This window comes from Syngnathus floridae, chromosome 3 (genome assembly GCF_059516105.1).
Source record: "Syngnathus floridae isolate MCC-2025c chromosome 3, RoL_Sflo_1.0, whole genome shotgun sequence".
Classification (NCBI taxonomy): domain Eukaryota; kingdom Metazoa; phylum Chordata; class Actinopteri; order Syngnathiformes; family Syngnathidae; genus Syngnathus; species Syngnathus floridae.
The window spans coordinates 14,987,295-15,012,325 of NC_142415.1; the positions used below are offsets into that span (position 1 = coordinate 14,987,295).

Sequence of the window (25,031 nt, forward strand, 5' to 3'; positions counted from 1 at the left end):
GCTGTGCATATACAGTTACAACGTATCACCACATGGTGGCACTGCTAAACATTAACGAATCTACACCAATCGTATGCGCCGGCACGTCATACGTCACGAGCTGTAGCCAATGAGCGTTGAACTGTCTGAAATGCCGTTTGTTTCTGAAGAATTTGAATTTTCAACGAGACTCATCAACAATCGTCGGAAAGAAGTATCGCGCCAACGTAAGTTTTCTTATTTACAATCGGGTGAATGCATTCGTGCCATAATTAAACGCGTTACCCAATGTTTTATTCCGTGCCAATCCAATATTTATAGTCAGAGTGAAGTTGAATGGTAAAATAGTTCCATGTTTAACGATAGAATCACACTAAAGCTAACGTTCAGCTACTTAGTACGTTAAGTACCATTTATCTTATCCTCTTACGGTCAAACTCCTCACAACCAAAACAAGATTTAGTATTTTTAGACGGGAAACATTTAACATTGATTTAACAATTATCACAATAATAAACCAGATAAACATAATTCAATCGTCCATTTGTTTTGATCCATTTTTCTGAACCACTTATCCTCACGATGATCGTAGCGTTCTGGAGCCTTACTCTAACCCAGCTTGTGTTTCATCAGGTGAGCAACCATGAGCTGGGCGGTGGAGGAGTGGAAGGATGGACTTCCAGGAAAGGCCCTGCAGAAGATCCAGGAAATGGAAGTCCAGCTGGACAAATTGAAAAAGGAGAGAACTCAAAAACAGTTTCAGGTTGACTCTCTCGAGGCAGCCCTGCAGAAGCAGAAACAAAAGGTCAGTGGTCAAGAAGATTCTAAACATGGACGATTGAAACTATGTTATTTAGTTGGGGGACATTATAAGAAGTTCCTAGGGTGCACATAAAAGAGGCAAAAAAATACAATTTAAATTGTATAGTATTTGTTTTTTACAGGTGGACAGTGAACGCAATGAGGCATCTGTTTTGAAAAGAGAGAACCAGTCTTTAGTAGAGTCATGTGACTCCATAGAGAAAGCTCGCCAAAAGGTTTTACATGATCTGGGAGTCAAAGAGCAACAGGTGAGTTTGACTTGAAAAGAACTCCAAATTAGTTTCATTTTCTGCCTCTGTAGTCAGGCCAAAGTGTTTACGGCAAATGTTTGTATTTGATTTCATATTGAAATTGTGTCTTGTTGAGTTTGTTTGCATGTCTAAAATCAAAATGGAAATCTTTGTCTTCGTAAAGGTGAGATATTTGGAGGGCCAGCTCAACACTTGCAGAAACACCATAGAGCGACTGGAGCAAGAGCTTAAGAAGTGAGTTGTGGGGTTTTTTTTTTTCTTTGTGTGTGCAAATTTTGACTAAACACAAGCTATAGTGAAACTGCATTGCTAATCCGTTGCGGCCCAAAAAATCTTATTTGGACTTTCAGGTACAAAAATGAACTGGATCGTTCTCAACCTGCCGGCTCTTGCTCCTTGTCATCCTCCTCGGATCTGCAGGCGTTTGTTACTCCACAAAGGAGTTTCTCCACTCCAGTTTCATCTCACAGACCACAAGGTAAACCACTGTAAACCTTTCCCACCTAACTTTTTAAGATTGAATAAATATTGCTGTACCTGCAAGAACATCACAAATCTGACATCAATCTTGTATATTTGCTACAGATAACAAACTAGAGGACCTTCAAGAGAAATATAACCATGAGGTAGAGGAAAGAAAAAAGCTGCAGAATGAATTAAATGTCCTTCAAGTCAAAGTGAGTATGTCAGTCATCGTTACGAAGCTTCTTCCACCTAATACTTTTGCCATTTTGTTTCTTTTGTAGCTGTTGAATCAGTCGTCGGCCAGTGTGACCCACAAAGACATTGCTGCTCGCCAAGCTGGATCCTCTATTTTCCCATGGCAGCAACAAGATCGGACACACATCCGCCAGTCTCAGGAAATTGCTGAAACGCCTCTGAAGAGGCGTGGCACGTCCCTTTGGGACGCACACGAAGAGACGCCCATCAAATCGAGCCAGCGGATGAGCTGTCCCAGAGCAGCAGCAGCGAGTCCGGGTGGATCCCACCAGATGGAACAACTGAAAATCCTCAACCAAGGTGCTGATCACAAATTAAAGTAGAGTTGTAACTTGACTGAATTATTGTGCTGGTGTTTATCTTTTCAGATGGATGATATAATTGAGAAACATTTTAATTATATTTGTTTCAGAGCTGCGTGGCCGTGTGTCAGAGCTGGAGAGGAGCATGTCCAGTCACGAGAGAGAGATTAGCAGCCAAACCTCCAAGCTGCAGGACCTACAAGTCCAACTGACCCAGGCCCGCAAAGACCTGACTGAGCGGGATCGAGACTTGGCCAAGACGAGCCACGAGCTGCGTCAGACCACAGACAGACATCAGCAGCTCGAGGTCAAGGTAAGATCTGATGTCATTTCTTTCTACTAGTGCATTTCTTTTTGTCTACTACACCGTGTGGGATTAAATGCTGCTGCTTCTCTTTCTTAGTGTTCTACAGTTGAGCAGAAGCTGAAGCAAGTTACTGAAGAGATGAGCTGTCAGAGACACAATGCTGAGAGCTGCAGACGAGCCCTGGAACAGAAGGTCAAGGACCAGGAAAGAGACAGCCAGAAGGTGCAACAACACAGAGCCCTGCCTGCATCTGGCCTTTTAAATGTGATCAAACTAAAACATAACTCCTGATCATTTTCACTGTGTGTAGGAGCTTGCCCAACTGCAAAGATCTCATCAGACTTTGGAGCAACAATTGGAGCAGACCAGAACCAAGTTAACACAAGAGATCCAACAGTCCAAAAAAGACAACAACATACTGCAGACTGATTTGGAGAAAGTAACTCAGCCTGACTTCATTTTGCCATGTTCCACTCTGTGTCATTATTATTGTCAAATCATCCTCTTGCCGTGTTCCAGATGTGTTCTCAGAGGAGTCAGCTGGAGAGGGAGGTGGAGGAACAGAAACAGAAGCTGCTGCGCTCACAGCAGAGCCTCCAGGCCAGCCAGACCAAAGAGGAGGACCTCCGCAAGAAACTAGAGGTCATCTACCATTTTTTTTTCTATCACCTGACTTTTGAGATTTGTAGTGATTTGATCTTCTTGGCAGTGGCTTCCTGTTTCAAAATAGTGATTTAACAGTCCAAGTTCAGAATTCAATTTTTTTTTTCGTTATTGTGTTTTTGACTAGGTGGAGGTAGATAACTGGTTTTCTAACCTATAAATGAATACGGTACAAACATATGTTATAATAGCTTGTCTGTATCATCTCATTGGTTCCTTTTCTGACTCCAGGAGCATCAGCGAGAGAAGAACAGCACTTCTGTCCAGTTGGACCAGAGCAATAGGCAGCTGTCACAACTTGAGGTTGAAAAGAAGACCTTGGAGCAGACTCTCAAACGCACCCAAGGACTCCTGGATGATCTCAAAGGTAACTTAATGGTAGCATTAGAGTAGCGAAGAGCAAAATAAATAAGGACCCGCTATTTTTCTTTTCTTGGCCCACTAAGCATTCACTGTATTATTTGTTGTTCCTTAGCAAAATGCGAAAGTCAAAAAGAGGAGCTGAAGAGACTTGAGTGCAAACAGGAGCAGCAGTCCCAAGCTTCGACGCTGGAGCTGGAAAACCTAAGGAAGATGCTCTCCGACACTGAGACTAAAAATGAATGGTAGACATTAGGGGGGAAAAAAAGACCCATCCATTATTGCTCCTTGATTTAATGAAAGCCAATTAACCTTGTTGCAATCATTTTCTAGGGCCCATAAGGAAATGCAGAAACAGAAGCAAGCAGAGGAGCAGATGGCCAACAAGTTAACAGAGGCTGTAAAAGAGAGTCAAGAACTGAAGAAAAGTCTTGGTGCGAGTCATGACGAGTGCAAGCAGCTGACACAAAAGCATCAAGCTCTGCTGGATTGGAAGAACGAGAAGGATGCACTCATCAACCATGCAGAAGCCACGCAGAAGGAACTCGCTGATAAAATCGATGGATTGGACCAAAGTCTGAGCTCACAGAAAGAGGCTAACGAAGAATTGAAGGTAAAGATATTTATCCAACCAACTACATCAACAAGAGTCATCACCGTGTGTCGTTCTTCATGTCATTCCAATAAGTTTCTCTGCATTGCAGAAGCAGCTGAGGAGTGCAGAGGAAGAGCAGGCCAGGCTGTCAGCACACATTGACAGCCTGAAGGGAGAACTCCTCATCAAGAGTACAGAGCTGGAAGAGAGGGAGCATCAGTACAAGCAGCTCCAGACCAAATCCTCTGAGGCTGAACAGAAACACACCAAAGATCTGGAAAATCTTGGTGCACAGGTGACCCAACTTGAAAAACAGGTGAACATTATTACTACTGTAAATTTCCTCCTGTAACACTATATTGGTTGGCTTGGCTCTAATCACTCGATCTGTTCAGGTCAAGGAATTGCAATCGCAGCTGAAGAAGGAAATTGCCCGAGCGGAGCACGCCGAGAAGAACATCGCTCAGCTGCATGACGAGCAGCGAGTAGCCGCCGACCTGACGCGCTCCAAAGAACAGCTTATTGAACTCGGCCAAGATGAAATACGACAGCTGAGGGAGAGCCTTGCTCAGGCTACTGCAGAGCAGGAAGAGAGAAATTTAAGGTGAGAGAGAGGTTAAGAAGCTTAGGTTGTATCCTGTTGAAGCAGAGGTGGAGTAGACTATCGATGTCAAGATCCACAATTATCCCTATAAATCGCTTTCATTTGAGTCAAAGTGAGTTTTACAAAACTGAGATTAATTTTAAACGGTGCAACAGAGCTGATGAGCTAAAATGATTTCCTGGAAATTTGAAAAGGACACAATTAGTCTGCATTGTAACATGCATTGTCACTTATTGCACACAGATTGTCAGAGGAGAAAGCTGCGGTGATGCGACAATGTGAGGAAAGCATCACAGTGAAGATGGAGGAGATGACACAAATCAAGCTCCAGTTGGAGGAAACTCAGCAAGAGCTCCTACTCACAAAAAATCAGGTGCGCTTTGCAATGAAGGAATTAGTGTCTTGATTTGTACAACGCTTCATGTTCCTCTCATTTCACCTCCACGTGTTTCAGATCAACTCAATGGATCAGTTGCTGAAGACCCAAGAGCAATTTGGAGCAGAGCTGCAGAAAAAAAGCAAGAAGATGTCCGAGCGTGAGGAAGAACACAAAAGGATGGATGCGGAAAATACGCAAAAGCTGCAACAGCTGGAGGCGGAGCTCCGGGGGGCGTACGATCAAGCGGCGGAGAAGGAAAGGCTCCTTGGAGAAGACCGGGCTCGGCTCTTGTCTCTGGAGAAACAAAATGAAGACTTGGAAAATGATCTCCAAGGGAGGGTGAAAGAAATACAGGTAAAGTTCACTCACATGTTGGAGGAAAAAAAATGATCTTATGAATAATTTGTATGTTAATGAGATTATTCTTTCTCCTCTAAAGCTCCTGAAAGATAGACACACAGAGAAAGTAAACGAGCTTCAGGAGCAGATATCATCTTTAGAGGAGAAATTATCCTCAAACAAAGATGCAGCTGAGAAACTCCCATTGCTGAAAAATGAACTTGAGTTGGTCAATCGCTCTCACACCGAGCTCAAAAATCAATTGGAAAAAGAAGTTTCAGAGCTCACGCAGAAGTTGAGCCAGCTGTCTGAAAGTAAAGCATTGGAAGCTCAAAGCTTCCTCGACAAGGAAAAGAACCTCGGAGAAAAATGTGAAGCCGCAGAGAAAGCCCTGAATGCCACCAAAGCTGAGTTGTGTAACATCCAAACTGAAGTGAAGGCTATGAAGGCAACTCTGTCTGCAGCCTCGCAAGGCTTGGAAGAAAGAGACACCAGCATTAAGAGTCTGAAAGAGAAGCTGAACAATGCAGAAGTGGAACATGCCAAGACTACTGAGCTCCTGAAAGAGAAGACGATTGTCATGAACAAAATTAAGGTTTGCTTTGGAGCAATTACACTGGCTCGAACGATCAGTAATCTTAACATTTGTGTTCAAGTGACATGCTTTTAAAACAAACGGATGCGCCTGATTTTTTTTCGAGAGTAATTTAAAAAACTAAAATAATTCATTTTGATAGTTCACTACATTTTTTAACTTTTAATTTAAATCAGCCTATGTGTTTACCAAGATTAAATTATAAAATATGTATGTGAATGTTTATTTCAGATTAGTTTACAAGAAATTAAATTAAAAACTAACCAGTTAATTGGCAAAATTTCATGAATAAATTAACCATAGTTTTCATGTTGAGTTGAACAAAACAAGAATATCTTCAAGTAGGGATGTTTGATACCACTTTTTTTCAGCTTGATACCAGTACCACGTTATGAGCCTGTATTTTGGCCACCTCCAGTCTAATCTATTGAGTTTATAGTAAAGATTTTTTGATATATGTTGTATATTTTTTTGCAAACAGGTCCAGTTGGAGATGCTTCAGATGGATCTGGAAGACAATGAGACAACTGTCAACTCTTATGAAAGTCAAATTGAGACACTAAAGGAGACCATTCAGTCACTGGAGACGGAGCGAGCTCAAAACCAAAGACATATTTCTGACATGGTGGTCCAACTAGAGGATAGCCAAGCACAGGTAGACACCAAATATCAGTCATTTGCAGCAACTGGTTAACAATTAAAACAAAACTTTGGGACCAAATTGCTCATTGAAATTTTTTTTATGTCTTTTAGGTCTCAATTTTGGAAACACGGTTGGAGGAGGTCCAGTCTCAAAACTCCATATTGGAGTCCAAGTATGTGACAGCCAGAGAGGAACTGACAGAGAGGAGTTGTGAAATAACAAGCCTGGAGGGGGACGCTGTCAAATACACTCAGTTGGAAGATGAAGTCGCCGCTTTGACGGCTCAAGTTGCGACTCTCAACCAGATCATTAAAGACAAAGAAGATGACAGAGAGTCACTTGAGGAGAAGAACAACCTCGAGGCAACCCTGAAGCAGTTAGTAAATGCCAAAGATCAATTACAGACTGATTTAAATGAGGTGAATGTTCAGAAGCAGCAGTTGGAAACAAGGCTGGACGCGTTGCATGAGGAGAACAAACACCTGCAAACCAGCGTGATGGTTTTAACTGAAGAGAAGCAGCAAGCGGAAACACTGACACAACAATTGACCACGCAAAAAGAAAACGCACAATCAACATTGAGCCAACTCACCGAAGAGAAAGCCCAGCTCCTCTCCACTCTTGATCTTCTCTGTGAGCAAAAATCTCAGCTCGAGGCCCAACTCGGCGAGCTGGCAAGCAAGCTGACTCAAGCAGAGGAGGAGAAACTTCAGCTGCAATCCAGTGAAGCCCAGCTGATGGAGGAGAAGCAGCAGTCCCAAGCAACCATTGAGCTGCGTGATAACGAGGTGACTTCTTTGCAAGAAGAAAAGGAACGGATCCAAAAATTCCTCCAGGACTCTGAACAGGAGTGTCGCAGGATGAAGGAGCATCTTGAAATGACAGAAAAGAGGATGGAGGAGGAGAACACATCCAGGTATGGTTATTATCTGTGTTTATGCTCTTCTGTTAGATGACCATTGCGCCTCGATTGTGTCTCAGGAACCGGCAGTTTGAAACGGACCAGGCTGAACTGCATCAGAAATTGTCATGTTTACAACAAGAGCTGAGTGTCTTCAAGCACCAGTATGATGTGTTGTTGGAGCAGGTGGCCCAGCAAAACCACCTTATCCAGACACTCTCACAAACGCAGGACCAACAGAGACCTGAAGAAAAGTTGAGCTCCATCGAGCCTGAAGAGGCAGACATCAATGGTGAGTTGAAATAGAGAATGTCAGAAGGGGATTTTTATTTGAACCCTAGCGATGGCACATTGAGACTGACTTCACTTAATTCCAGCAAGCCATGTTCATGCTGAATCCACTGAGGAACCAGCATTAGACTCCTTGGCAATAAATGAGCCCGACTTGGAGGAACTCTCATTCCAACCTGATGAAGCCCCCAGGTATGGTGATTTAATGTAAACTACTCATAAATACGCAACAATTAGGAGAAATAAAGCTATTCTCTTTTGAATCTTGCAGTGAAGCAGAACCCGCCCTCAAACCGGACGTAATCGAACCAGAGACGATCGAGGAACTTGTGGAAGAAGACAGAGATGCTTGCATGGAAGATGGACATGAAATGCAGAGAACTGAAAAGAAAGAATTTGATCAGGTATAAAAGAAATATTTTGATTGAGTTGTCCTCCGACCAGAATTTGATTTAGTGGCTGGCTTTTATTTTATTTTTTTAAACCCACTTGCAGGATCATGAGAGCACTCCCTGCGGTGTCCTTGAACATGAAGCTGTTCCATTACACTCCATCGGTGAGAAATTAAATAGATAAATTTGCAAGCAAAACAGATATATTCAAAAGTCAAAGAACTTGTGTGTTGATATTTCATCGAGCAGAGACGAAGCCCGTGCAGTTAGAAGAGGATCACGAAAAACTCTCAAAGCTGGACGAGGACGCCGATGCCCTGCTTTCCAAAATTGACCTGCTCAACTCTGACCTTGCACTGAGAAAGGAGTTGACCTCAGACCTCCAAAAGCAAGTCCAAACCTTGGAGCAGAAAGTTGATGCGGCAGAAGAAGCGACGCGTTGTGCGGCAAATAAGCTGAGCAAAGTTTTGAAGGAGAAGGATAGCCTCTCTGATCAGGTGGGTTATTGCTGGTCTAGGAATGTCATTTATTAAACTGTGACGTCAATTCTGTGTTTGAATTTAGTTGTCCCAGTTGTCAGAAGAAAGAGAAAACTTAACCCTGCAACTCCAAACTGCTAAATGCCAGCTTACTGATGTTATGGAGATGATGGAGGGACTCGAAATGGCCAAAGGTAAAAATATACAGATGAATTTGTGTGCCATTGAGTTACATGCTAATCTTTTTTGTTACGCAGGCGGGTGGGACGAGAAGTTTCTCCAGCAGGAGAGCGAGCTGAAGAGAGTTCGCTCCGAGAAAGCCAATCTGGAGCAGCACATCCTGGGCATGGAGTGTGAGCTGGAGGCCCTGCAAGAGGAACGCAGCAAGCTGGGAAATGAGCTGGAAACTCAAAGGAGGACGTGCTCAGGCTTGGAGCAGCAAATCGAAACATTCTCCTCTGAGGTGGCTGCTCATTCGCGTGCAAAATATTAGGGACACCAAAGCTGCTGAGGCATGTGATATAATTGGGTGGCTTGTATAACTTGTTGTTTTCTTCTCAAGACTATCCATCTGAGATCTGAGCTGGTTTCCTGCTCTGAAGAACGAGACGAGCTGAGTCAGGCTGCGAACCAGTTGCGAGAGAAAATACACGGGCTGGAGAAGACCAACTGTGACACCAGGTCCTTAATTTCCATCCTGGAGGAGGACATCAGAGCAGGAAAGAGGGAGAATGAAGCCCTGCAAAGCAGCGTAGACAAAATGAAGACAGAGAAGCAACAGGTGCAAAAAGAACTTTTGTCTCTGAATAAGCTTGTCCAATTCATAAAGAATACACAATGACAATATATTTTTTTTGTCTCAAGCTGTCGAAGCATATAAATGTTTTGGAGGAAGCCATGTCTGAGCAGACTGGGGAGAAGGAACAGTTGATTGGGCAGATTGACAAGATTAAGGAAGATTGCACGGGTGCCAGTCTCAACACGGAGACCATGTTCAGCAAAATCCAGGTGAATAAGAAGAGTGGCAATAGACATAAGCTTTCAAAATGTTACTATCGTCTGTTTCTCTGCCAAGGCTTTGGAAGGAGAAGTACAACAGCTGACGCAGTCTTTGGAGTCTTCTCTCCTGGAAAAGGGAGAAATCGCTTCTCGACTGAATTCCACACAGGATGAAGTCCAGCAGATGCGAAGCGGCATTGAAAAGCTCCGCGTCCGCATCGAATCTGACGAGAGGAAGAAGAAGCACGTGAGCGAACTCCTCAAAGGTAACTTTGGCGTCATTTTTTTGCAGCGTGGTCGATTTGTTAGTGGGCTGACCAGGACTTTGCCTGTCTGTAGCCGCTCAGAGGAAGTCTGACTCACTGCAAGACCGCATTGATGCTCTGGAGCGAGAGAAGGAGGATGCAGAGCAAGACCTTGAGGAAGCCGTCCTTCAGGTATTCTCCAATATTTATATCGCTAACAACTGTATAAAACAGAATGTTGTAACGCTTAACTGTGACTTGCAATACAGGCTGAGACCATGAAAGCCGAGCTGGAGGAGCAAAGGATAAAGGTACGCAACATTATCAAATGTGGCTGCTTGATAAGATTTTTTGTGTGCGTGTACATGGTTTTTTTTTTGTTTTTGTTTTTTTTAAACCTGAATTCATGTTTTGTTTGACCCTAGGTGGACGAAGAGAAACAAGATCTCACAGAGGAGCTCTCGAAGCTTTCTGCCACTCTGGACAACCTGAGGTCTGAGAAGGAGCAACTGGAGCAAGTTCTGCAGATGAAAAACGCAGAGCTTGAGGAGCTGAAAGCTGCTAAGGAGGAATTAGAGCGAGGGCTGGAGAGGGCACAGATGGATCGGAGAGAAGAGGAGGAAAGGCAGAGGTGCCGGGTGGAGGAGTTGGAGCGGGGGTCGAGGGAGGAAGCTGAGAAGCTGACGAGGCGGGCAGACGATCTCCGAGTCCAGCTCGAAGCAGGTCAGCAGCGAGAGCTGTCTTTTGAAAACAAGAGCGCAGAAATGGAGAAGGAGCGAGAGAGATTGAAGCACCTCCTGGAGGAGCTGGAGGCTGAGAAACAACATCTGCAGGAGGAGCTGGAGAAGTGGAAGATGAATGGCGAGGAGTGGGAAAGGCAGAAAAACAATCTGATGACTCGCATTGAGGATTTAGAAGAAGACCTTGTAAAGGCCAAAGAGGCAGATGATAAGGAACAGCTCAAAGGAGAAAATAGACTACTGCTAGAAGAAAAAGAGAGACTAGAGCAGGAGAACAAGATGCTCCATTCTAGTAAGGAGGAGAACATTGCACTGAAGCAGGAGAGAGATAGAATAGAGGAGGACAGAAACAAGCTGGAGGGGGGAACAAAGACGCTTCAGGAAGCCTTGTCACTGATGGAAGATGAGAAGAAGAGTTTGTCTTTGGCTCTTTCTGCACTGGAACAAGAGAAACAAAGAGCTGAAGGCGAGAAGGTGAAACTGACAGAGGAGCAGCAGAAGCTTCAGTCTACAGTTTCCTGCCTTGAGGAGAAGCTGGAAACTCAGCAGCTGTCCGTCTCAAAGCTCAACGAGCAGGTACGCACACCCACATTTTTTTGTATAAAATATCTGGAATGATATTAAATGAATAAATGTGCATTTATACAAACGGCGAACCTATAATCTAAACTCTTTATTTCCCTCCAGGTGTCCGAGCTGTCGTCTGTCGTCGCTCGTGTGTCCAAAGAGCGAGACGCCACGCGCAGCAAGTTGAACCTTTGGATGAAGACTTGCAAACAGCTGGAGCAAGAGAAGATGCTCCTACTGAGCAGCTCAGGTTTGTTGACTCAACACCGCTCGCAGGGGAGACTCCTTTCATTTCAATGAGTCTCGGTTTATTCCAAAGCCACCTGTGATATTTAAAATCCATAAAACTAAATGAGAACTCCTTCCTGATAAACGTATTTAAAATAAAAAAATAAAATTACAAAAATCCTGAATAGTATTGATGAGTGCAGTGTGCTTTGATTTCCTCTAGATGGCACTAATGCCCAAGGTATGAAGTATGTGGACACCTGCTAAACACATATTCAACCCCACAAACGCTTGCCACGAACTGCAGATTTCTGTGATGACATTTTGCAGGATAAAAAAAATAATCCAATCCATTTTTAACATGGACCTGCTCTTTTTCCACCAGATGGAGCGTGCAAAGAAGCAGCACAGGTGGAAAATAAGCAACTGCAAATTCAAACTGAGGAGAGGAAGAAGGAGGTAGAAGAGCTGAAGTCATCCCTTAAGGAGGCAAAAGCAGAGTGTGAGGAAAAAAGCAAAGAGGTGGAGGAGCTCAAGGCGACCCTGGACGCACGCAGCAGAGCTCTGGAGGAGGTCAAAGGTGAACTCAAAGAAGTCAACCAGCTTGTGGAGGAGAAGACGCAGGAGGCAGACGACACCATGGACAAATACTGCAACTCGTTGTTGGAGGTGCGCAAACTGGAAGAGGCCAACGACGCGCTGACGACAAGGCTGGAGTATTTGTTAGCGAGCAAAACCCCCAGCAAAGACAACATCAGCCACTCCGGCACCACTGACGGTCGCAGACGCTCAGCGAGGTCTTCTACCAAACACTTGGATGACAAATCGGAGAACACAGATCCTGCGACTCCACAGAGGTCACCGCGGGGCTCCTCATCCGGGAAGAGGGCTCATAAACACATGAGCGATAAGGACAGCGCCCAGGAGGCTCTCCATAACCTCACCAAGAAGATCAGAGCTAACACCTTGACCACGCCAAAACCAAGTACTCCACAGGACGATGAGTTCAGGCCTGAGGGGCTTCCAGAGCTGGTGCAGAGAGGTACGAATGCCCTGCGTCTTTCATCATCATGCTGTTCAACATCTGTAGATGTAGTGGAGTCAAGATTTGTTTGTGTTAGGCTTTGCTGACATCCCACTGGGTGAGGCCAGCCCCTTCATCATGAGGAGGACCACCGCAAAACGATGCAGCCCTCGCCTGGCTGCCAGGCAGACGTCGGATGGCAAGGTAAGCACCAACACACAAACTGGATGTACTTGTTATTCTTCATGTTGTTTTACTTGTCACCTCCAGTTACTGCTGCCTCCTTCCTCGACTGACAAGTGCGAGGAAGCGGTCACTCCTCGTTCGCAGGGGTCACCAGAGGAAGGAGACAATTGTCATGTTCAGTAAAGGCAACTCAAAACACAGCACTGAGGTTTAGATGGACGGTACGTTTACCGTAATTACGCTGCACTCCTTTTAGTCATTTCTGTCAATCCTAACAGTTAGCAACATGTCCGTAACTTTTTAGTGTTTTTGTAAAAGATGAAAAGCAGGGACAAAAAAAGCCTTTTTTTGCAATATAAGACCATAAGACAGCTTCTCTGGTTAGTATGTACCACTTTAAATTTTTTTGTATTTTGGTATAGGTGATGAAAATGAAAAGCAGGGACAAACATGCCGTATTGTAACATATTAGGAATAGCCAACATAACAGCCTCTCAAACTCTTCCAACACATTCCTCAGGTGTGTAAATCAATTTCACGTTACGTATTTTTGGGCTGTATATATTTCTCTGTCCACTCAGCCGTGAGTCGTGTTTTCCGGGAGCTAGTCTCGTCCTAACGGCAGCTACCTTTTCTTATCCTTTTATGTGCTTAGACTGCTTCACTTTTTATTGATGCCTGGTAACTTTTGAATGTGTTTCTCTAATCACAGATTTACTTTGTAGAATATTTGCACTCAAACGCTTTTTACGTAGAAGATGCTTATTGTTAACGTGCGGGTGTATGAGCTCACTAGTCATTGTAAATAACTTTTTAATCCCCCACTAAACTTGTTTAAACAACCTGATAGCGTCTATGGTCTGTTTTGAGCACACCTTTTCTCTAAAATCAAGATGTTGTTTTTTTAAATATATTTTTAGCATGACTAATTATGAATTATTTTTATTTTAGTTTTTATATTTATTACTTTGTTGTGCACCCAGTTAGGAGATGCAGATGTTAACTGAAAAAAATATATATATATATGTATTAATTTATTTTAAGATTTGACTGAGAATCTTTGAAGGCCAAAAGAAAGCTCGCAGCTAGAAAGACAGGCAACCCATTCACCTTCAAGCAATCAAGATTTCAACTGTTGTTGACTTCACTCTACATCTTTTTTATGACGTGTCATCGTCTGCCGAAATTGGAAAAAAAGGGTAACAAGCATAAACAGTAGAAAATCTAATTATGTGCAAATAATTGGTTACTGCACCTACCACTTGAATCGTTTGGACTTTGAATGGGGAGGAAATGCTCAAAATAAGCGTAATTATCTACGTGTGTTAGTTAAAGACATCTCGTGTTTCTTTTAACGTGGGTGGAGCTTTATGATGCAGTCAGATGGCTTCTGGTCAATAGCCATCGATCTCCTCTACTTATAGACATTAAGGTTATCGATGTGTCAGCTGAGGTCATCGTGACTCTTGACCTCTAAGTCGATGATGGCAGCATTCCGTTCAAGCATCTATAACTCAGCCAGTTTAAAGCACCTGAGAGCAGTGAATTGCCAGTTATGGGAACGGAGAGAGAAGGATGAGCCAGTCGCACACACCTCAGAGTGGATAATGTTGATGCCAGTACCAACTGTGGCCCAGCACACGGGAAAAGCAGGGCTGTGTTATGACTGGCGCCGACTGTCAAACGTGTTTGTGTAGGAGTGTGTGCGTGTGTCCGCAGGCTGGACGGACAGAGCTCCCGACCGTCCCACCTCTGAAGCGTATGCATGAATTGAGCCATTCTCTGTCCAGCAACGCTGTATAAGCAGCAGCCAGTGTCAGGAAGTGACACCGGACCGCAGAGAGAACACTTGATCTCCTGCTAGAACATTTGATTTGCCTTAAAACAACACTGTCGCAACATTACTGGATGAGCACGAACCCTGTTTGCCCAACTGAATCTTTTGTTTTGTTTTCTACAATTGTTGGACCGATTCTGCTGTAAGAATATGAATACACTTCTTCAGTCAGCTTATACTCCATTCCAGACAAAATGGGAAGTTTTCCCCCGATCTCTGACCAGGACAAGTGCACTGCAACTGTACTCAAACAGGGAGGGTCATCTCACCAAGCCAGAAAAATAAAAACAAATCTACTTGGACGCCACTTGACAAATGCATCCCACAAACCAGTTAAAGGTAAATTTCGCACAGTATTTTCATCTATCTTTATTCAATCAATTTAGTTATTCAACATACTAAATTCACATCACACAATCTGACTTGTACTGTATGCCTGCATAAGAATGCTGTTATTCTGACAACTATATTCCTTGATATCAATATGGAAAATTACAATGGCACGTTTGCTGGAGGTCAAAATGTGTTTTGAGCGACCAAATCGGCCATCTTTGTTGTTTATATTCACTTGGAAGGCTTTGAGGTTGCAACTGGCACAATGTGAGTTGGTTCAATTTTATTTACACCCTTCCAGGAATGTAGCATTAGGTCCTTGTCACCAAGTTGGTGTCAAAGCACTACTTTTATGTTACACAGTTTAGACTCTGCACAAAAAGCAGCCAATGTTTTTTTTTTTTTTTTTTTTTTTCTTTCTCTCCAAAAGAAACTCTGAATACTATGAGTGAAACTTTTGAGTATCCAATAGACACGTTTTAGTGGTAGTTAATTTTTGGATCTTTACTCGTGCAGCTCAAAGTACCTTAACATGCTTAAAAAAACATTTATGTCAAACTGCCCCACTGATGACCAAGTCTCAAGAGATTATCTGCATGTCGACCTTAACATTATTAACTCATTGACTTGGAGAGGTCCTCATGGCTGCAAACAATTACACATGCCGCAATTGAGCCATTCTTCCTTACTAGACTGCAGGCTTTCTTCTTTCTTCTTTTGAGCAATAGTAAAGAGCAGACTCCGCATTTAGTGAACCTAAAATAGGAAAAGGCTCATAAAAGAAACTCAGTAAAAGCCTCTGGATGTTGTACATCATTTGATTTCTGTAGTTATCTTGGCAATCATTTACCCTGCCTGAGGGGTTGTCAAAAGCTAGTTTTGGAAGGACCAAAGGATGCATGCAGTCATCTTGCAAGGATTTAAATATTGCTGCTTACTCTGGAAGGAATATGAACTGCAGCTTCATTTTAATTCATTCAAAATGAAGTTTAAAATCTGGTGCAATGATAACTTAAAAAGTCTCTTGCTTGTTAAACTGAAAAGTATTGACTGTGTTCTTGCTATCCTGGACGAAATCATACTAAACTAATGAAATCATGTTATATAAAGTTTAATGACTGAAATAAATGATGACACAGCAAACATGGACAGAGGTGAACTTGAATATATTTTCTACTTATACAAAAATTATATTTTTACTCTAAAAGACATTCATGTGGCAGTAGTAGAAATATGTCTTAAAAAACATGCAGTGTAGAAAAACGCGCAAAATCCATGAAATATTCCTAAAACGCATATTGGGCACATGTGGCAAAAAAGCAAAAAAACGTCAACATTGGTTTCATTTTTATACAGCAACAGAAGCAGGATATCTAAAAAATGTAAAATAAAAAAAATGAAAAGAAATGAAATGAGACACCAACTAGCATGTTAGTACCCCACTAATAATAATAATTATAATAATAATTCAATAAACTATACTTTTTAAATATCCTTAACCATTCATAAAACTTGAGATTTCATTCAAATTCTTTCTTGACGTACGTATGTATCGGTCCAGAGATAAAACATAAATAAAAAATATCACTTTTCACTTTTGGCCATGTGCACAAGTGTGAGTGTATATTTTAGCACCATAGTCCGTCAGAACTCTTTGTGTACAGAGGAGTATTAGGGGGAAATAGAATTCAGAAACACTATGTATGTATATATTTCTGCCTTGAATAAGTATTCAAGGAAGAAAACAGTTAGTTTGTGTGAAGTAAATAATCTAAAGATGCAATTTGGCATGTTTTTATGAATCTGAAAATAACAATTTTGATGTGAATAGTCTCGAGATTAAGATAAAAAAAATCAAATTAAATTAGTCTATAATATTACATGCAAAGAAAGTCACAAAAAAGGTAAAACATAATATGAGCATCATTTTTCAGTTAAATTTCCAACTTTTTTTTCCAGACCTTTTGATTGTTTAGTTGGGCCCTAATACTCCTTGGTACAGTTGTAAACAAAATCAACCATAAACATAACAAGCCTTTTCGTTTCTTCCACATATGAAGGCGTTCCACAGGCGTACTTGAGTGCAGCAGTAAAATGGGATGGACTGCATAGCGCCGCAAACTGTAGCCTGTCGTTACGTGCTAATGCTGTAAAAATCAAAGTGCATTTTTAACTGCAGGTGGAGGAGGAAGAGGCCTCCTGTTTGTGTCTTTGAGCAGTAGTAGGACAGTGGCTCAGGATCATTTAAGTCAGTGGAAGGGAAGTCAAGACAAAGTATGAACATTTGTGGGTCAAATGTTTTCAGGCTTTTTTCCCCCCCTCGACAACTGAGGTTAAAAATTAAATTTCAAAAGTAGAAAAAAAAAATAATGAAAAGGATTTATGCAAACACTGCATAATTCCTGAACGTTGTCCTAATGTGACAAAGTTGAAGTAGAATCGTTTGAAGTTGATTATCATCTAGTACATTTCGACATTCGCATGGCAATATATTCCATTTTCCATATTCACACATATTAAAAAGTCCGTCTGTTAGTATATGCTTTAGAGTTCTAGATGTACCATGTTCAGGACTATCCCAAAAGTATTCCAAGTCTAGCAAGCATTTCTCTCAAGTGAACACACCCTTGTTAGGATATCAGAGCCCAGGCCTAAACCCAGTTTTCAATATCCAAGTTATTTGTAAAAAAGAGTTTGCTAATATCAAGTCAAGCAGTTCTGGGTCTGATGGATGGAAGGTTGATTTTTGGGGAGAAAAAAGAAATCTCACTTGTAAGGTATTCCTGGAACTGAAAAGTTTGAGGGCCCCTGTTCTAATCAAATATACATTAAGTGAAAAAAAAAGTATTAATAGTTTGAACCTCTTATTTTAACAGGCTTTCCACATGCACTGTAATAAAGACCAGAAAAGCTGTGAGGCTCAGAGAGCCAATAAAATATAACAAGGTTGTTGTTTTTGTTGTTTTTTTGCTTCGCACTTAAAGGTCAACCTCTGAGGCTTGTGCTTGACATTTCAGCAAAATGAATGACTTTAAGGCACCGTGACGATTGGATTAAAGCGTCCGTGTTGCCACGTGCATGCCCTGCAGTTTCTCTTCCTCCTCACCTGAGAGTTCTGAAGACTATCACTCACAGGTGTGGGATTGGCAACAGAATCCAAAAGGTTATTCTACCTTTTGATCAGAAATGGTGACCGCATCCAAAGTCCAATAAAGCAAGCATAAAAAACAAAAATGTTTACACTGTATTGAAGGGTTAAAAAAACAACAAAAAAAACAGCCGTAATCTTTAAATTATTCCTGGTCATCTTTCAGTTTCAAATTTGCAGCAGCTGTTCAGAAGTAAACTAAGGCAGTGGTTCTCAAACTGGTCCCCGGTTCTGGCATTTAGGGGTATACCTCGTGATTTTGCTTAATTGATGTGAAGATTATAGGGGTCCTCAAGCCCCAAATGGTTCAAGAAGGATCATGTATGAAGAAACTGTTCGGATTTGTTCATGCTTGGGTATTTAGTACATGTTGCCGTTGTTGATTGACGCCTACAAATTGTCCAAAAAACTGTATGGAATCTGTATGGAGGATAACAATGTCCACCATAATTAGGGAATCTTTTTTGTTTGGCGGCACACTACAAAGTACCTTTCACTTAATGTGTTCAATGACGGCCATATCGCCTCTTTCCAGGTCCAGACCGTTCATAAACAGGCCGCAGTTTCGGGTCAGATGTGACGTCAGCCCAGGTAGCCCTGCTTCTTTGTCGCTCTTTTCCCGTTCCTCGCTATGATTGGCTGACACCGTCCTCCGTGGGAGCGCAAATTCTGGCGCTGGGCTGAACCCGAGCTCTGACGACAGTTTGCGCTTAATGGAAGCGGCCCGTTGGAATTTATCATAAATTTCAACGCTCACTCGTCGGCGCGTTTCCTTCAGCTCTGCTGACACGTTGGCTGTCCATTCGGCCGCGTGAGCCCGAATCTCTCCAACCTGCAGAGAAGATTGTTGCAGTTAGAGATATAATGAGCAAAAAGACAGACAACCTTAATTCACAATTGTATGATACCACCCCCCCGTCTCAAAGTCATAGGTGCTTGGAAAATAATCCCGTTCTCACCAAGGAGTTATTTATTTTTTATGATTATTAGGAGAAATTATTTTTATTTAAAAAAAAAACATGAACCAGGTTTGATTACTGACGCTACAGGGATAGCTAAAACCCCGTTTTGTGAGGGCATCTTAGCCAATCAAAACTGCGATTATTGTTTCTGTAAAAATAAAATAAAAAGTAGATGTAAAAATAGCATAAGTATAATAAACACAATAAACAAAACAAAAACAGTAATAGGAAACATTGCAGTCCAGTGAAATTTACATTAAGTTGCTTCAAAAACCAAAAATATTGCATCTTTAATTGTATATAGGATCTATAATATATTATATTGTTTTGCTTTTTATTTCTACTAATAAATGTGGCTTAATTTTTTGCCAAATAACTATTCTGGCTCGTGTAAAAACTGTCTCCCCTCTGGAGAAATGTCCACTCATTTGCATAAGTTGTGTTATATTTATAGCAGCAATGAGTCAAGATGCATGTTCAGATGAGGCTTTATGCAAACTTTCTCTGGAGAGACTCAAACTAATAACCTGCTCGTGTGTGTAGGTTGCGTAAAGTCTATTGGATCAGAGAAGCATTTCATCATTGAAACCAAGTTAGGAGGGTGACAAAAGTCTGCTGGGGCATGGCGCCACACTTGGAAATGAACAACTTCTCAATTACAGTACAAGACACGGCACTGAAAAGAGGGTGTGCTATGTTACATAATATTCTGTATCAGTGGTAGACAAAGCGGTGAGTCACACACGCGGTACTTCAATCTGGGTCAGTTCTGTTTTCTTAAATTGTTCTCAAACTTTTTACACAAGTATCACCATAATACTCAGCAAAATACAGTCCCAAAATACGAAGGCTGAGGTTTTAGTCCTAAAAAGTGCATTTACTCTTTAAGTTAAAGATACTGTAAAAAATTAAATACCTAAAAAATACTGTAAAGTACATAAAAACAACTCTTTTTAAACTTAATCTGCAACTGAGCTTTTAAGTTGTAAAGTCAAATATCCATCCAGCCATCTAAATCTACCCGTCTGTCCGTCCGTCCATCCATCATCCACCTGTCCGTCCGTCCGTCCGTCCGTCCGTCCGTCCGTCCATCCATCCATCCATCCATCCATCCATCCATCCATCCATCCATCCATCCATCCATCCATCCATCCATCCATCCATCCATCCATCCGTCCGTCCGTCCATCCATCCTGCACAGCATATATAATACTGTGTTGAATATAAGGATAATGTAATCTAATAAAAACTAAACCTCTTCTTTGGTCCTCCTGGAAATGACTCTTAACCAGTCTCCAATCATGCTGAGGATGGCGGCAAAGTAGGCAAGTCCGACCAGAATCCAGAACCACACGACCGGTTTGTAGTAGTCCAAGTACTCGATTTCCGACCCTCCTGTAAGCAGAGGTAGAAGTATTCACATAATCACACGTGAGGCAAGTAACTTTTTTTTTTCTTCTTAACAGTTTTACCTGCAACAAAGTCCCCGAACCCGATGGTGGTCAATGTAATGACCACAAAGTAGAGCGACTCCAGCGCTGACCAGCCCTCAATGTGTTGAAAGATGACTGCCGGGAGCGCCACAAACAGTAAACAGCCAAAGAGCACAAACAGCAACGTAGATATGACCCGGATCTTCGTCTGACTGATGTTCCAGTGCTGCACGAAACACACATGAGGTGAGCACACATTATGCGACTGCTGATAAATTTGGATGGACTTTACAGAACATGGGACACAACAGTTGGGTCCACTTCTTTCAATTTGTTCTTTAAACCAGCCCACTGAGCATAACATAGACAAAAGACAACAAAGTGAAACCATTTATAATTTAATAGATTTTACTTTACTACTTTAAATCAATCAATAAATAAATATTATTCTAATAGGATCTAAAATAACAGCTTCATTAAAGAGATTTCTTTAACAAAGATGACTTGCTAGTTTTGATTGAGAATATTCATTCATTTGACAGTTTAATATTTTTTTCTGAATAATTGTTATATAATTGTTTGCAGTAGTGTAAAATTACCCAGCAATATGCTGATGGGAGCTTTCAATGTCTTATTTATCAGAGTAAAAATATTAGAAACAGCTCATCGTATGATGCTGTACAGTTTTTACAGCAGTATGAAATACATCCACAAATAATGTCATTTAAGATGACTCTTTCATTGATTACTGAATGTCTATTAAAGAAAACTCGGTTTCATCATCTGATTGATTATCGCTTCTAAAATGTTTTAAACCAAACAATCAAAATTCCATGCTAAATAGAGACATTGCGCAATATGACATCACAATGAATGCCCTTGAGAGTGCTTGTGACTGACACTAAAGCTGTTGTCTAAAACCATTTTTGCTCAAAGCCATTAGGCTTTTAGGTGGATGACACAATGAAATTTTGTCCCAATTGTCTGCAGCCTTTGTCACCATCATATTTGTCTCAGACACCCTCGGGATCCTTAAATCATTCAGAACAAAACTGCAGACTGAACAACGTAAATTTAGGCATGGGCTAAAGAGTCCAGCCCAACCTTTGACTGATTAAAGAATTGATTAGGAGGCTGTGTCCCAAGATGGGTTGACATTATGGTCAGACTCGGTCATTGGAAAAAAAATCAGCAATTATCTGTTCTTCAATATAGTTCAATATAATTTTATGTTGGTGGGAGTGGGTTGCCAATAAAAACATACTTCACGTCCTGTCACAAACCTTTAGCGTGTGAATGAGTAACATAAACCCTAAAACTCAATTGGAGACCATCAACCTGAGCTTTGCGCAGGATGTCACTGGTGTGACGGTGATTGGTTGACAGAATGGTCACTAAAGTTGCTCCAGATTTGTATTAAGTGATATGAACAAGGTTGTTTGTCTTGTACCTGAAAGGTCTTGGCGTGTCACGCTGTCAAGAGTGCTTTCGTGTAAATTATTCAGAAGATCTTTTGCGAACTGTAGGTGTATGCAAGTACGACCTTCACTCACCACAAACATCTTCTCTACTCTGGCGATGATCTTTCCAAAGATGGTGCCCAACTGGTCGCCCACTCCGGCCAGGAGGAAGCCGAAGAGTGGGATGCCCAGCAGAGCGTAGACGATACAGAAGATTCTCCCGCCCTCGGTGTGAGGAGAGATGTTCCCGAAGCCTGCAGAGAAGACGGAGAGTGGACTTCGAAACAGGTTTTAGGTTTTACTATTACTGCCACCAAGGTAGTTACCATTGCAAGGTTGGAATTCAGCTTCACACTGCTGGTGTTATGTTGTGATTTTCTGGAATGCCATTTGAGTATTTATTTAAGGTACATATGCTTCCAAACTCTTTGTCTTGAAGCTGTGATGGAGGGCAGGTTTATTGTAGTCCTACTGGCTACTAACTCCAAGTTGAAACAATTGGCGGGAGACAATTGTGGTAAGTGTGGTCCAATGCTGATGAGTTTAAATGAACATTAACCACAAAATTGGAGGAACCAAGTCAATAAGTGGAGCACTGTCCACAGTACAAAGAGTCATTGGTTGACCTTGCAATGTCGTAATTGCATTGGAATCAGCTGCCCCCAAAGAAGTCACAAGTCAAGGGAAGCAAGGGAAAGGAGAATGGATAAAAGCAGGGAGTAAAAGAAGGTAGTGTGCATGCACACACACACACACACACACAAACATACAAACACACACACATATGGCCATGAGAGTGCCACTGTGCACTAGTATGATTACTTGCAGGAAGCAGAGGTCAGATCGATGAGAAAAGTAACGTCCTCGACGTCCTACAGTATTAAATCTGTTATGTAACAGCTTATTTGGGGAGTGCGCACACACACACACACACACACACACACGCGCACACACACGCACACACACGCACGCACACACACTCCAACCAAATTCAATACATTATTTTTATTATGAATAGCAATCAATTATTATTATTATTATTATTATTATTATTATTATTATTATTATGAGTAGCGATAGTGTGTTTGTGTGTGTGTGTGTGTTTGTGTATGCGTGCATATGTGTACGTGCGTGCGTGTGTGTGTATGAGTGTGTGTGTGTCCTACCAATGGTAGTGATGACAGTGCCGGCAAAAAAGAAGGCAGAGCTCAGGTCCCACAGGCTGCTGGGATTGGTGAGCGTCCCAACAGGGTTCACTCCCGAGCGGATGGCCGACACGACTTGCTGGAGCGAAAAGAAGAGGCAGACAGAACTTTAACTTACAGCCAGAAAAAATGTCTTGACAGTGTAGCACATTACAGTGGAAAGGCAGATCAGAATATGATGAAACATGTGACCAAAGTTATCCATAGAATTCAACCAAAGCTACACTAAAGGTCAATTAGACTTATTTTTACACTCATGCGAGAGTCAAAAATGTTGTACAGCAAGAAGACGACTCAAATTCAGAAAGTCTCCTTCACTATCCTAAGAACTACCCCTCTGTCATCAGAAGGTGAGTAGTTTTTTTTTATTAATTATTATTATTTCTATCTAATAATTGCTAATATTGGAAATGATCATGAATGCAAATCATTGAAGGTCAACAAGAATCTCTTCATAGATTATGTTCAGCTTCAAAGGTTCCTTCGTATGAGAAAACAAGGAGCTGTCCAGGGTGCTGATTCTACTGCAGCGACAACACACAAGTCTTGTATATCTTTAATTATCATCTTACTTCTTTTTCTTTTTTTTTTTTCAAGAACAAATTTGAACAGAGATTTGTCAGCATTTTTCTACACAAATGTAAATATTTCACCTTAACCAGATCCTCCAGCTGGCTGTGGTTAACACAGGGGTGTTTTGCTAGAAAGTCCAACTTTTGAGTCAAGATGGCCAAGCGTTGAGCACTGATGGAGAAAGATGGCAGAAGTATTTGTCACAACTTTTCACCTCATTCAAGTCATTTGCATAGACACAATTATAAATGTTTGCAAATCCAATTAGCTTTGCATTTGTTGAGTTGCTGAACTTTCAACTTTCCTGGATTTCCAGACCCAATTAATTCTATGACTACTTTTCCTTCTACCAATTATAGTAGCTGGAAGGAATTTCGTGTCAGTATTTGCCAGTTATCAAAATAACTGATTTTCACCTGGCCCAACTTTTTGTTTGTGGAAACAGGTTCGCCTGGACAGCACAACCAGCCTCTCAAAAGTTTTGGGACCCTCAAAAAAAAGCATAGCAGTGCTGTAGGACCCTCTTTACCCAAGTAAGTTTTTTTTAAAAGAGGTATTTTTTTAAAAAAAAAAAGTTAATAGGAAAATTACCAAAAAAACTCAAAAGTACAACTGTATTTTAAGTTTTTTAGTTTAATAAAAAAACATGTTTTAATACTAGTTTTTACCTCTCATGAGGCTGTTCCAGGGACCTGAAGACGGCCGCTCCCATCACCAGGTAGAAGACAATCAAAAGAAAGATGGCAGTCACAGTCTTCCTTTTCATCACCGTGGCAACCACCTGCAATACCTCAACTGTTCAGTCAGCCAACACGTGCGTTGGAAAGAAGGTAAGGAACGAAAGCATGACGATAGTTTCGTCGCGTCCGACCTCGCTTTCCTCCCGTGGAGTCAGCGTGATGGACTTTGTGGAGAAGGAGAGGCGGGGCTTGGTGTTGTGGGTGGCTGATTTGGGGTCCAGTAAGTCTGGAGCTGCCACTGTTGAAGGGGATGAAGAGGGGGGGAAGAAAAAAAAAAAAAACATTGCCTTGAATTGTGTTTTCCCACACTGTCTCACTTCACTTACTGCGGCCATTTAGTTGTTAATTTTAGAAGTCTTTATAAATAAATCACAGACAAGGCTTTGAAATGGCTTTTCAGTCTGAACACAAGCAAACACATGAATCACTCTCTTGCCTCTTTTTTTAATGACAACATTTTAACAAGTAGAACTACACAGTAAACACGAGTGAATGCACACCAAAAGCAACATTTAGATTTGCTTCATATTGCAGTACGATTGTGTTTTGCAAATATTATACACAATAAATAATTTTTAGCTCTCCAAGTACCCCAAACAATGAAGTAGCATCGTAGGCTCAAGTGTTCAGCAAAAACAAGAGAAATTTTCTTTCAAAAATATATTTAATAATACTATGGTAACATTATGTACAGTTTGAACAAAATATATCCAATTAAAACATGAATAT

The 25,031-nt window shown here is 41.6% G+C and overlaps 2 protein-coding genes and 2 long non-coding RNA genes across 4 annotated transcripts; 3 read left to right on the forward strand and 1 right to left on the reverse strand.

Moving 5' to 3' along the window:
• The first annotated feature begins 88 nt into the window (after positions 1 to 88).
• On the forward strand, positions 89 to 13,453 carry cenpf (centromere protein F). Its single transcript, XM_088371667.1, has 38 exons — positions 89 to 206; positions 613 to 784; positions 924 to 1,049; positions 1,216 to 1,286; positions 1,403 to 1,530; positions 1,638 to 1,729; positions 1,799 to 2,072; positions 2,185 to 2,387; positions 2,478 to 2,603; positions 2,692 to 2,820; positions 2,901 to 3,023; positions 3,276 to 3,411; positions 3,520 to 3,649; positions 3,738 to 4,017; positions 4,109 to 4,315; positions 4,395 to 4,603; positions 4,847 to 4,976; positions 5,058 to 5,336; positions 5,422 to 5,916; positions 6,398 to 6,571; positions 6,670 to 7,475; positions 7,541 to 7,752; positions 7,838 to 7,943; positions 8,023 to 8,155; positions 8,247 to 8,307; positions 8,393 to 8,640; positions 8,708 to 8,816; positions 8,880 to 9,085; positions 9,185 to 9,403; positions 9,487 to 9,630; positions 9,698 to 9,887; positions 9,961 to 10,058; positions 10,136 to 10,177; positions 10,292 to 11,182; positions 11,294 to 11,423; positions 11,787 to 12,443; positions 12,523 to 12,629; positions 12,696 to 13,453. Exons 2-38 carry the CDS (start codon positions 623 to 625, stop codon positions 12,792 to 12,794), a joined length of 7,932 nt encoding a protein of 2,643 aa, XP_088227793.1. The 5' UTR covers positions 89 to 206; positions 613 to 622; the 3' UTR covers positions 12,795 to 13,453.
• Positions 13,454 to 14,019: 566 nt separating this feature from the next.
• LOC148400748 (uncharacterized) lies at positions 14,020 to 22,528 on the forward strand. The gene is made up of 7 exons (XR_015857742.1): positions 14,020 to 14,787; positions 17,799 to 17,944; positions 18,465 to 18,520; positions 20,184 to 20,250; positions 20,358 to 20,570; positions 21,918 to 22,301; positions 22,390 to 22,528. It is a non-coding gene; the product is annotated as an uncharacterized LOC148400748 (long non-coding RNA).
• LOC148400749 (potassium channel subfamily K member 2-like) lies at positions 15,942 to 24,406 on the reverse strand. The gene is made up of 7 exons (XM_088371047.1): positions 24,231 to 24,406; positions 23,643 to 23,733; positions 22,951 to 23,068; positions 21,878 to 22,038; positions 20,364 to 20,550; positions 20,147 to 20,286; positions 15,942 to 18,761 (listed from the first exon to the last, which is right to left on the reverse strand). Exons 1-7 carry the CDS (start codon positions 24,326 to 24,328, stop codon positions 18,423 to 18,425), a joined length of 1,134 nt encoding a protein of 377 aa, XP_088227173.1. The 5' UTR covers positions 24,329 to 24,406; the 3' UTR covers positions 15,942 to 18,422.
• LOC148400750 (uncharacterized) lies at positions 22,862 to 24,718 on the forward strand. The gene is made up of 4 exons (XR_015857743.1): positions 22,862 to 23,537; positions 23,661 to 23,755; positions 24,008 to 24,095; positions 24,241 to 24,718. It is a non-coding gene; the product is annotated as an uncharacterized LOC148400750 (long non-coding RNA).
• The last annotated feature ends 313 nt before the right edge of the window (positions 24,719 to 25,031 follow it).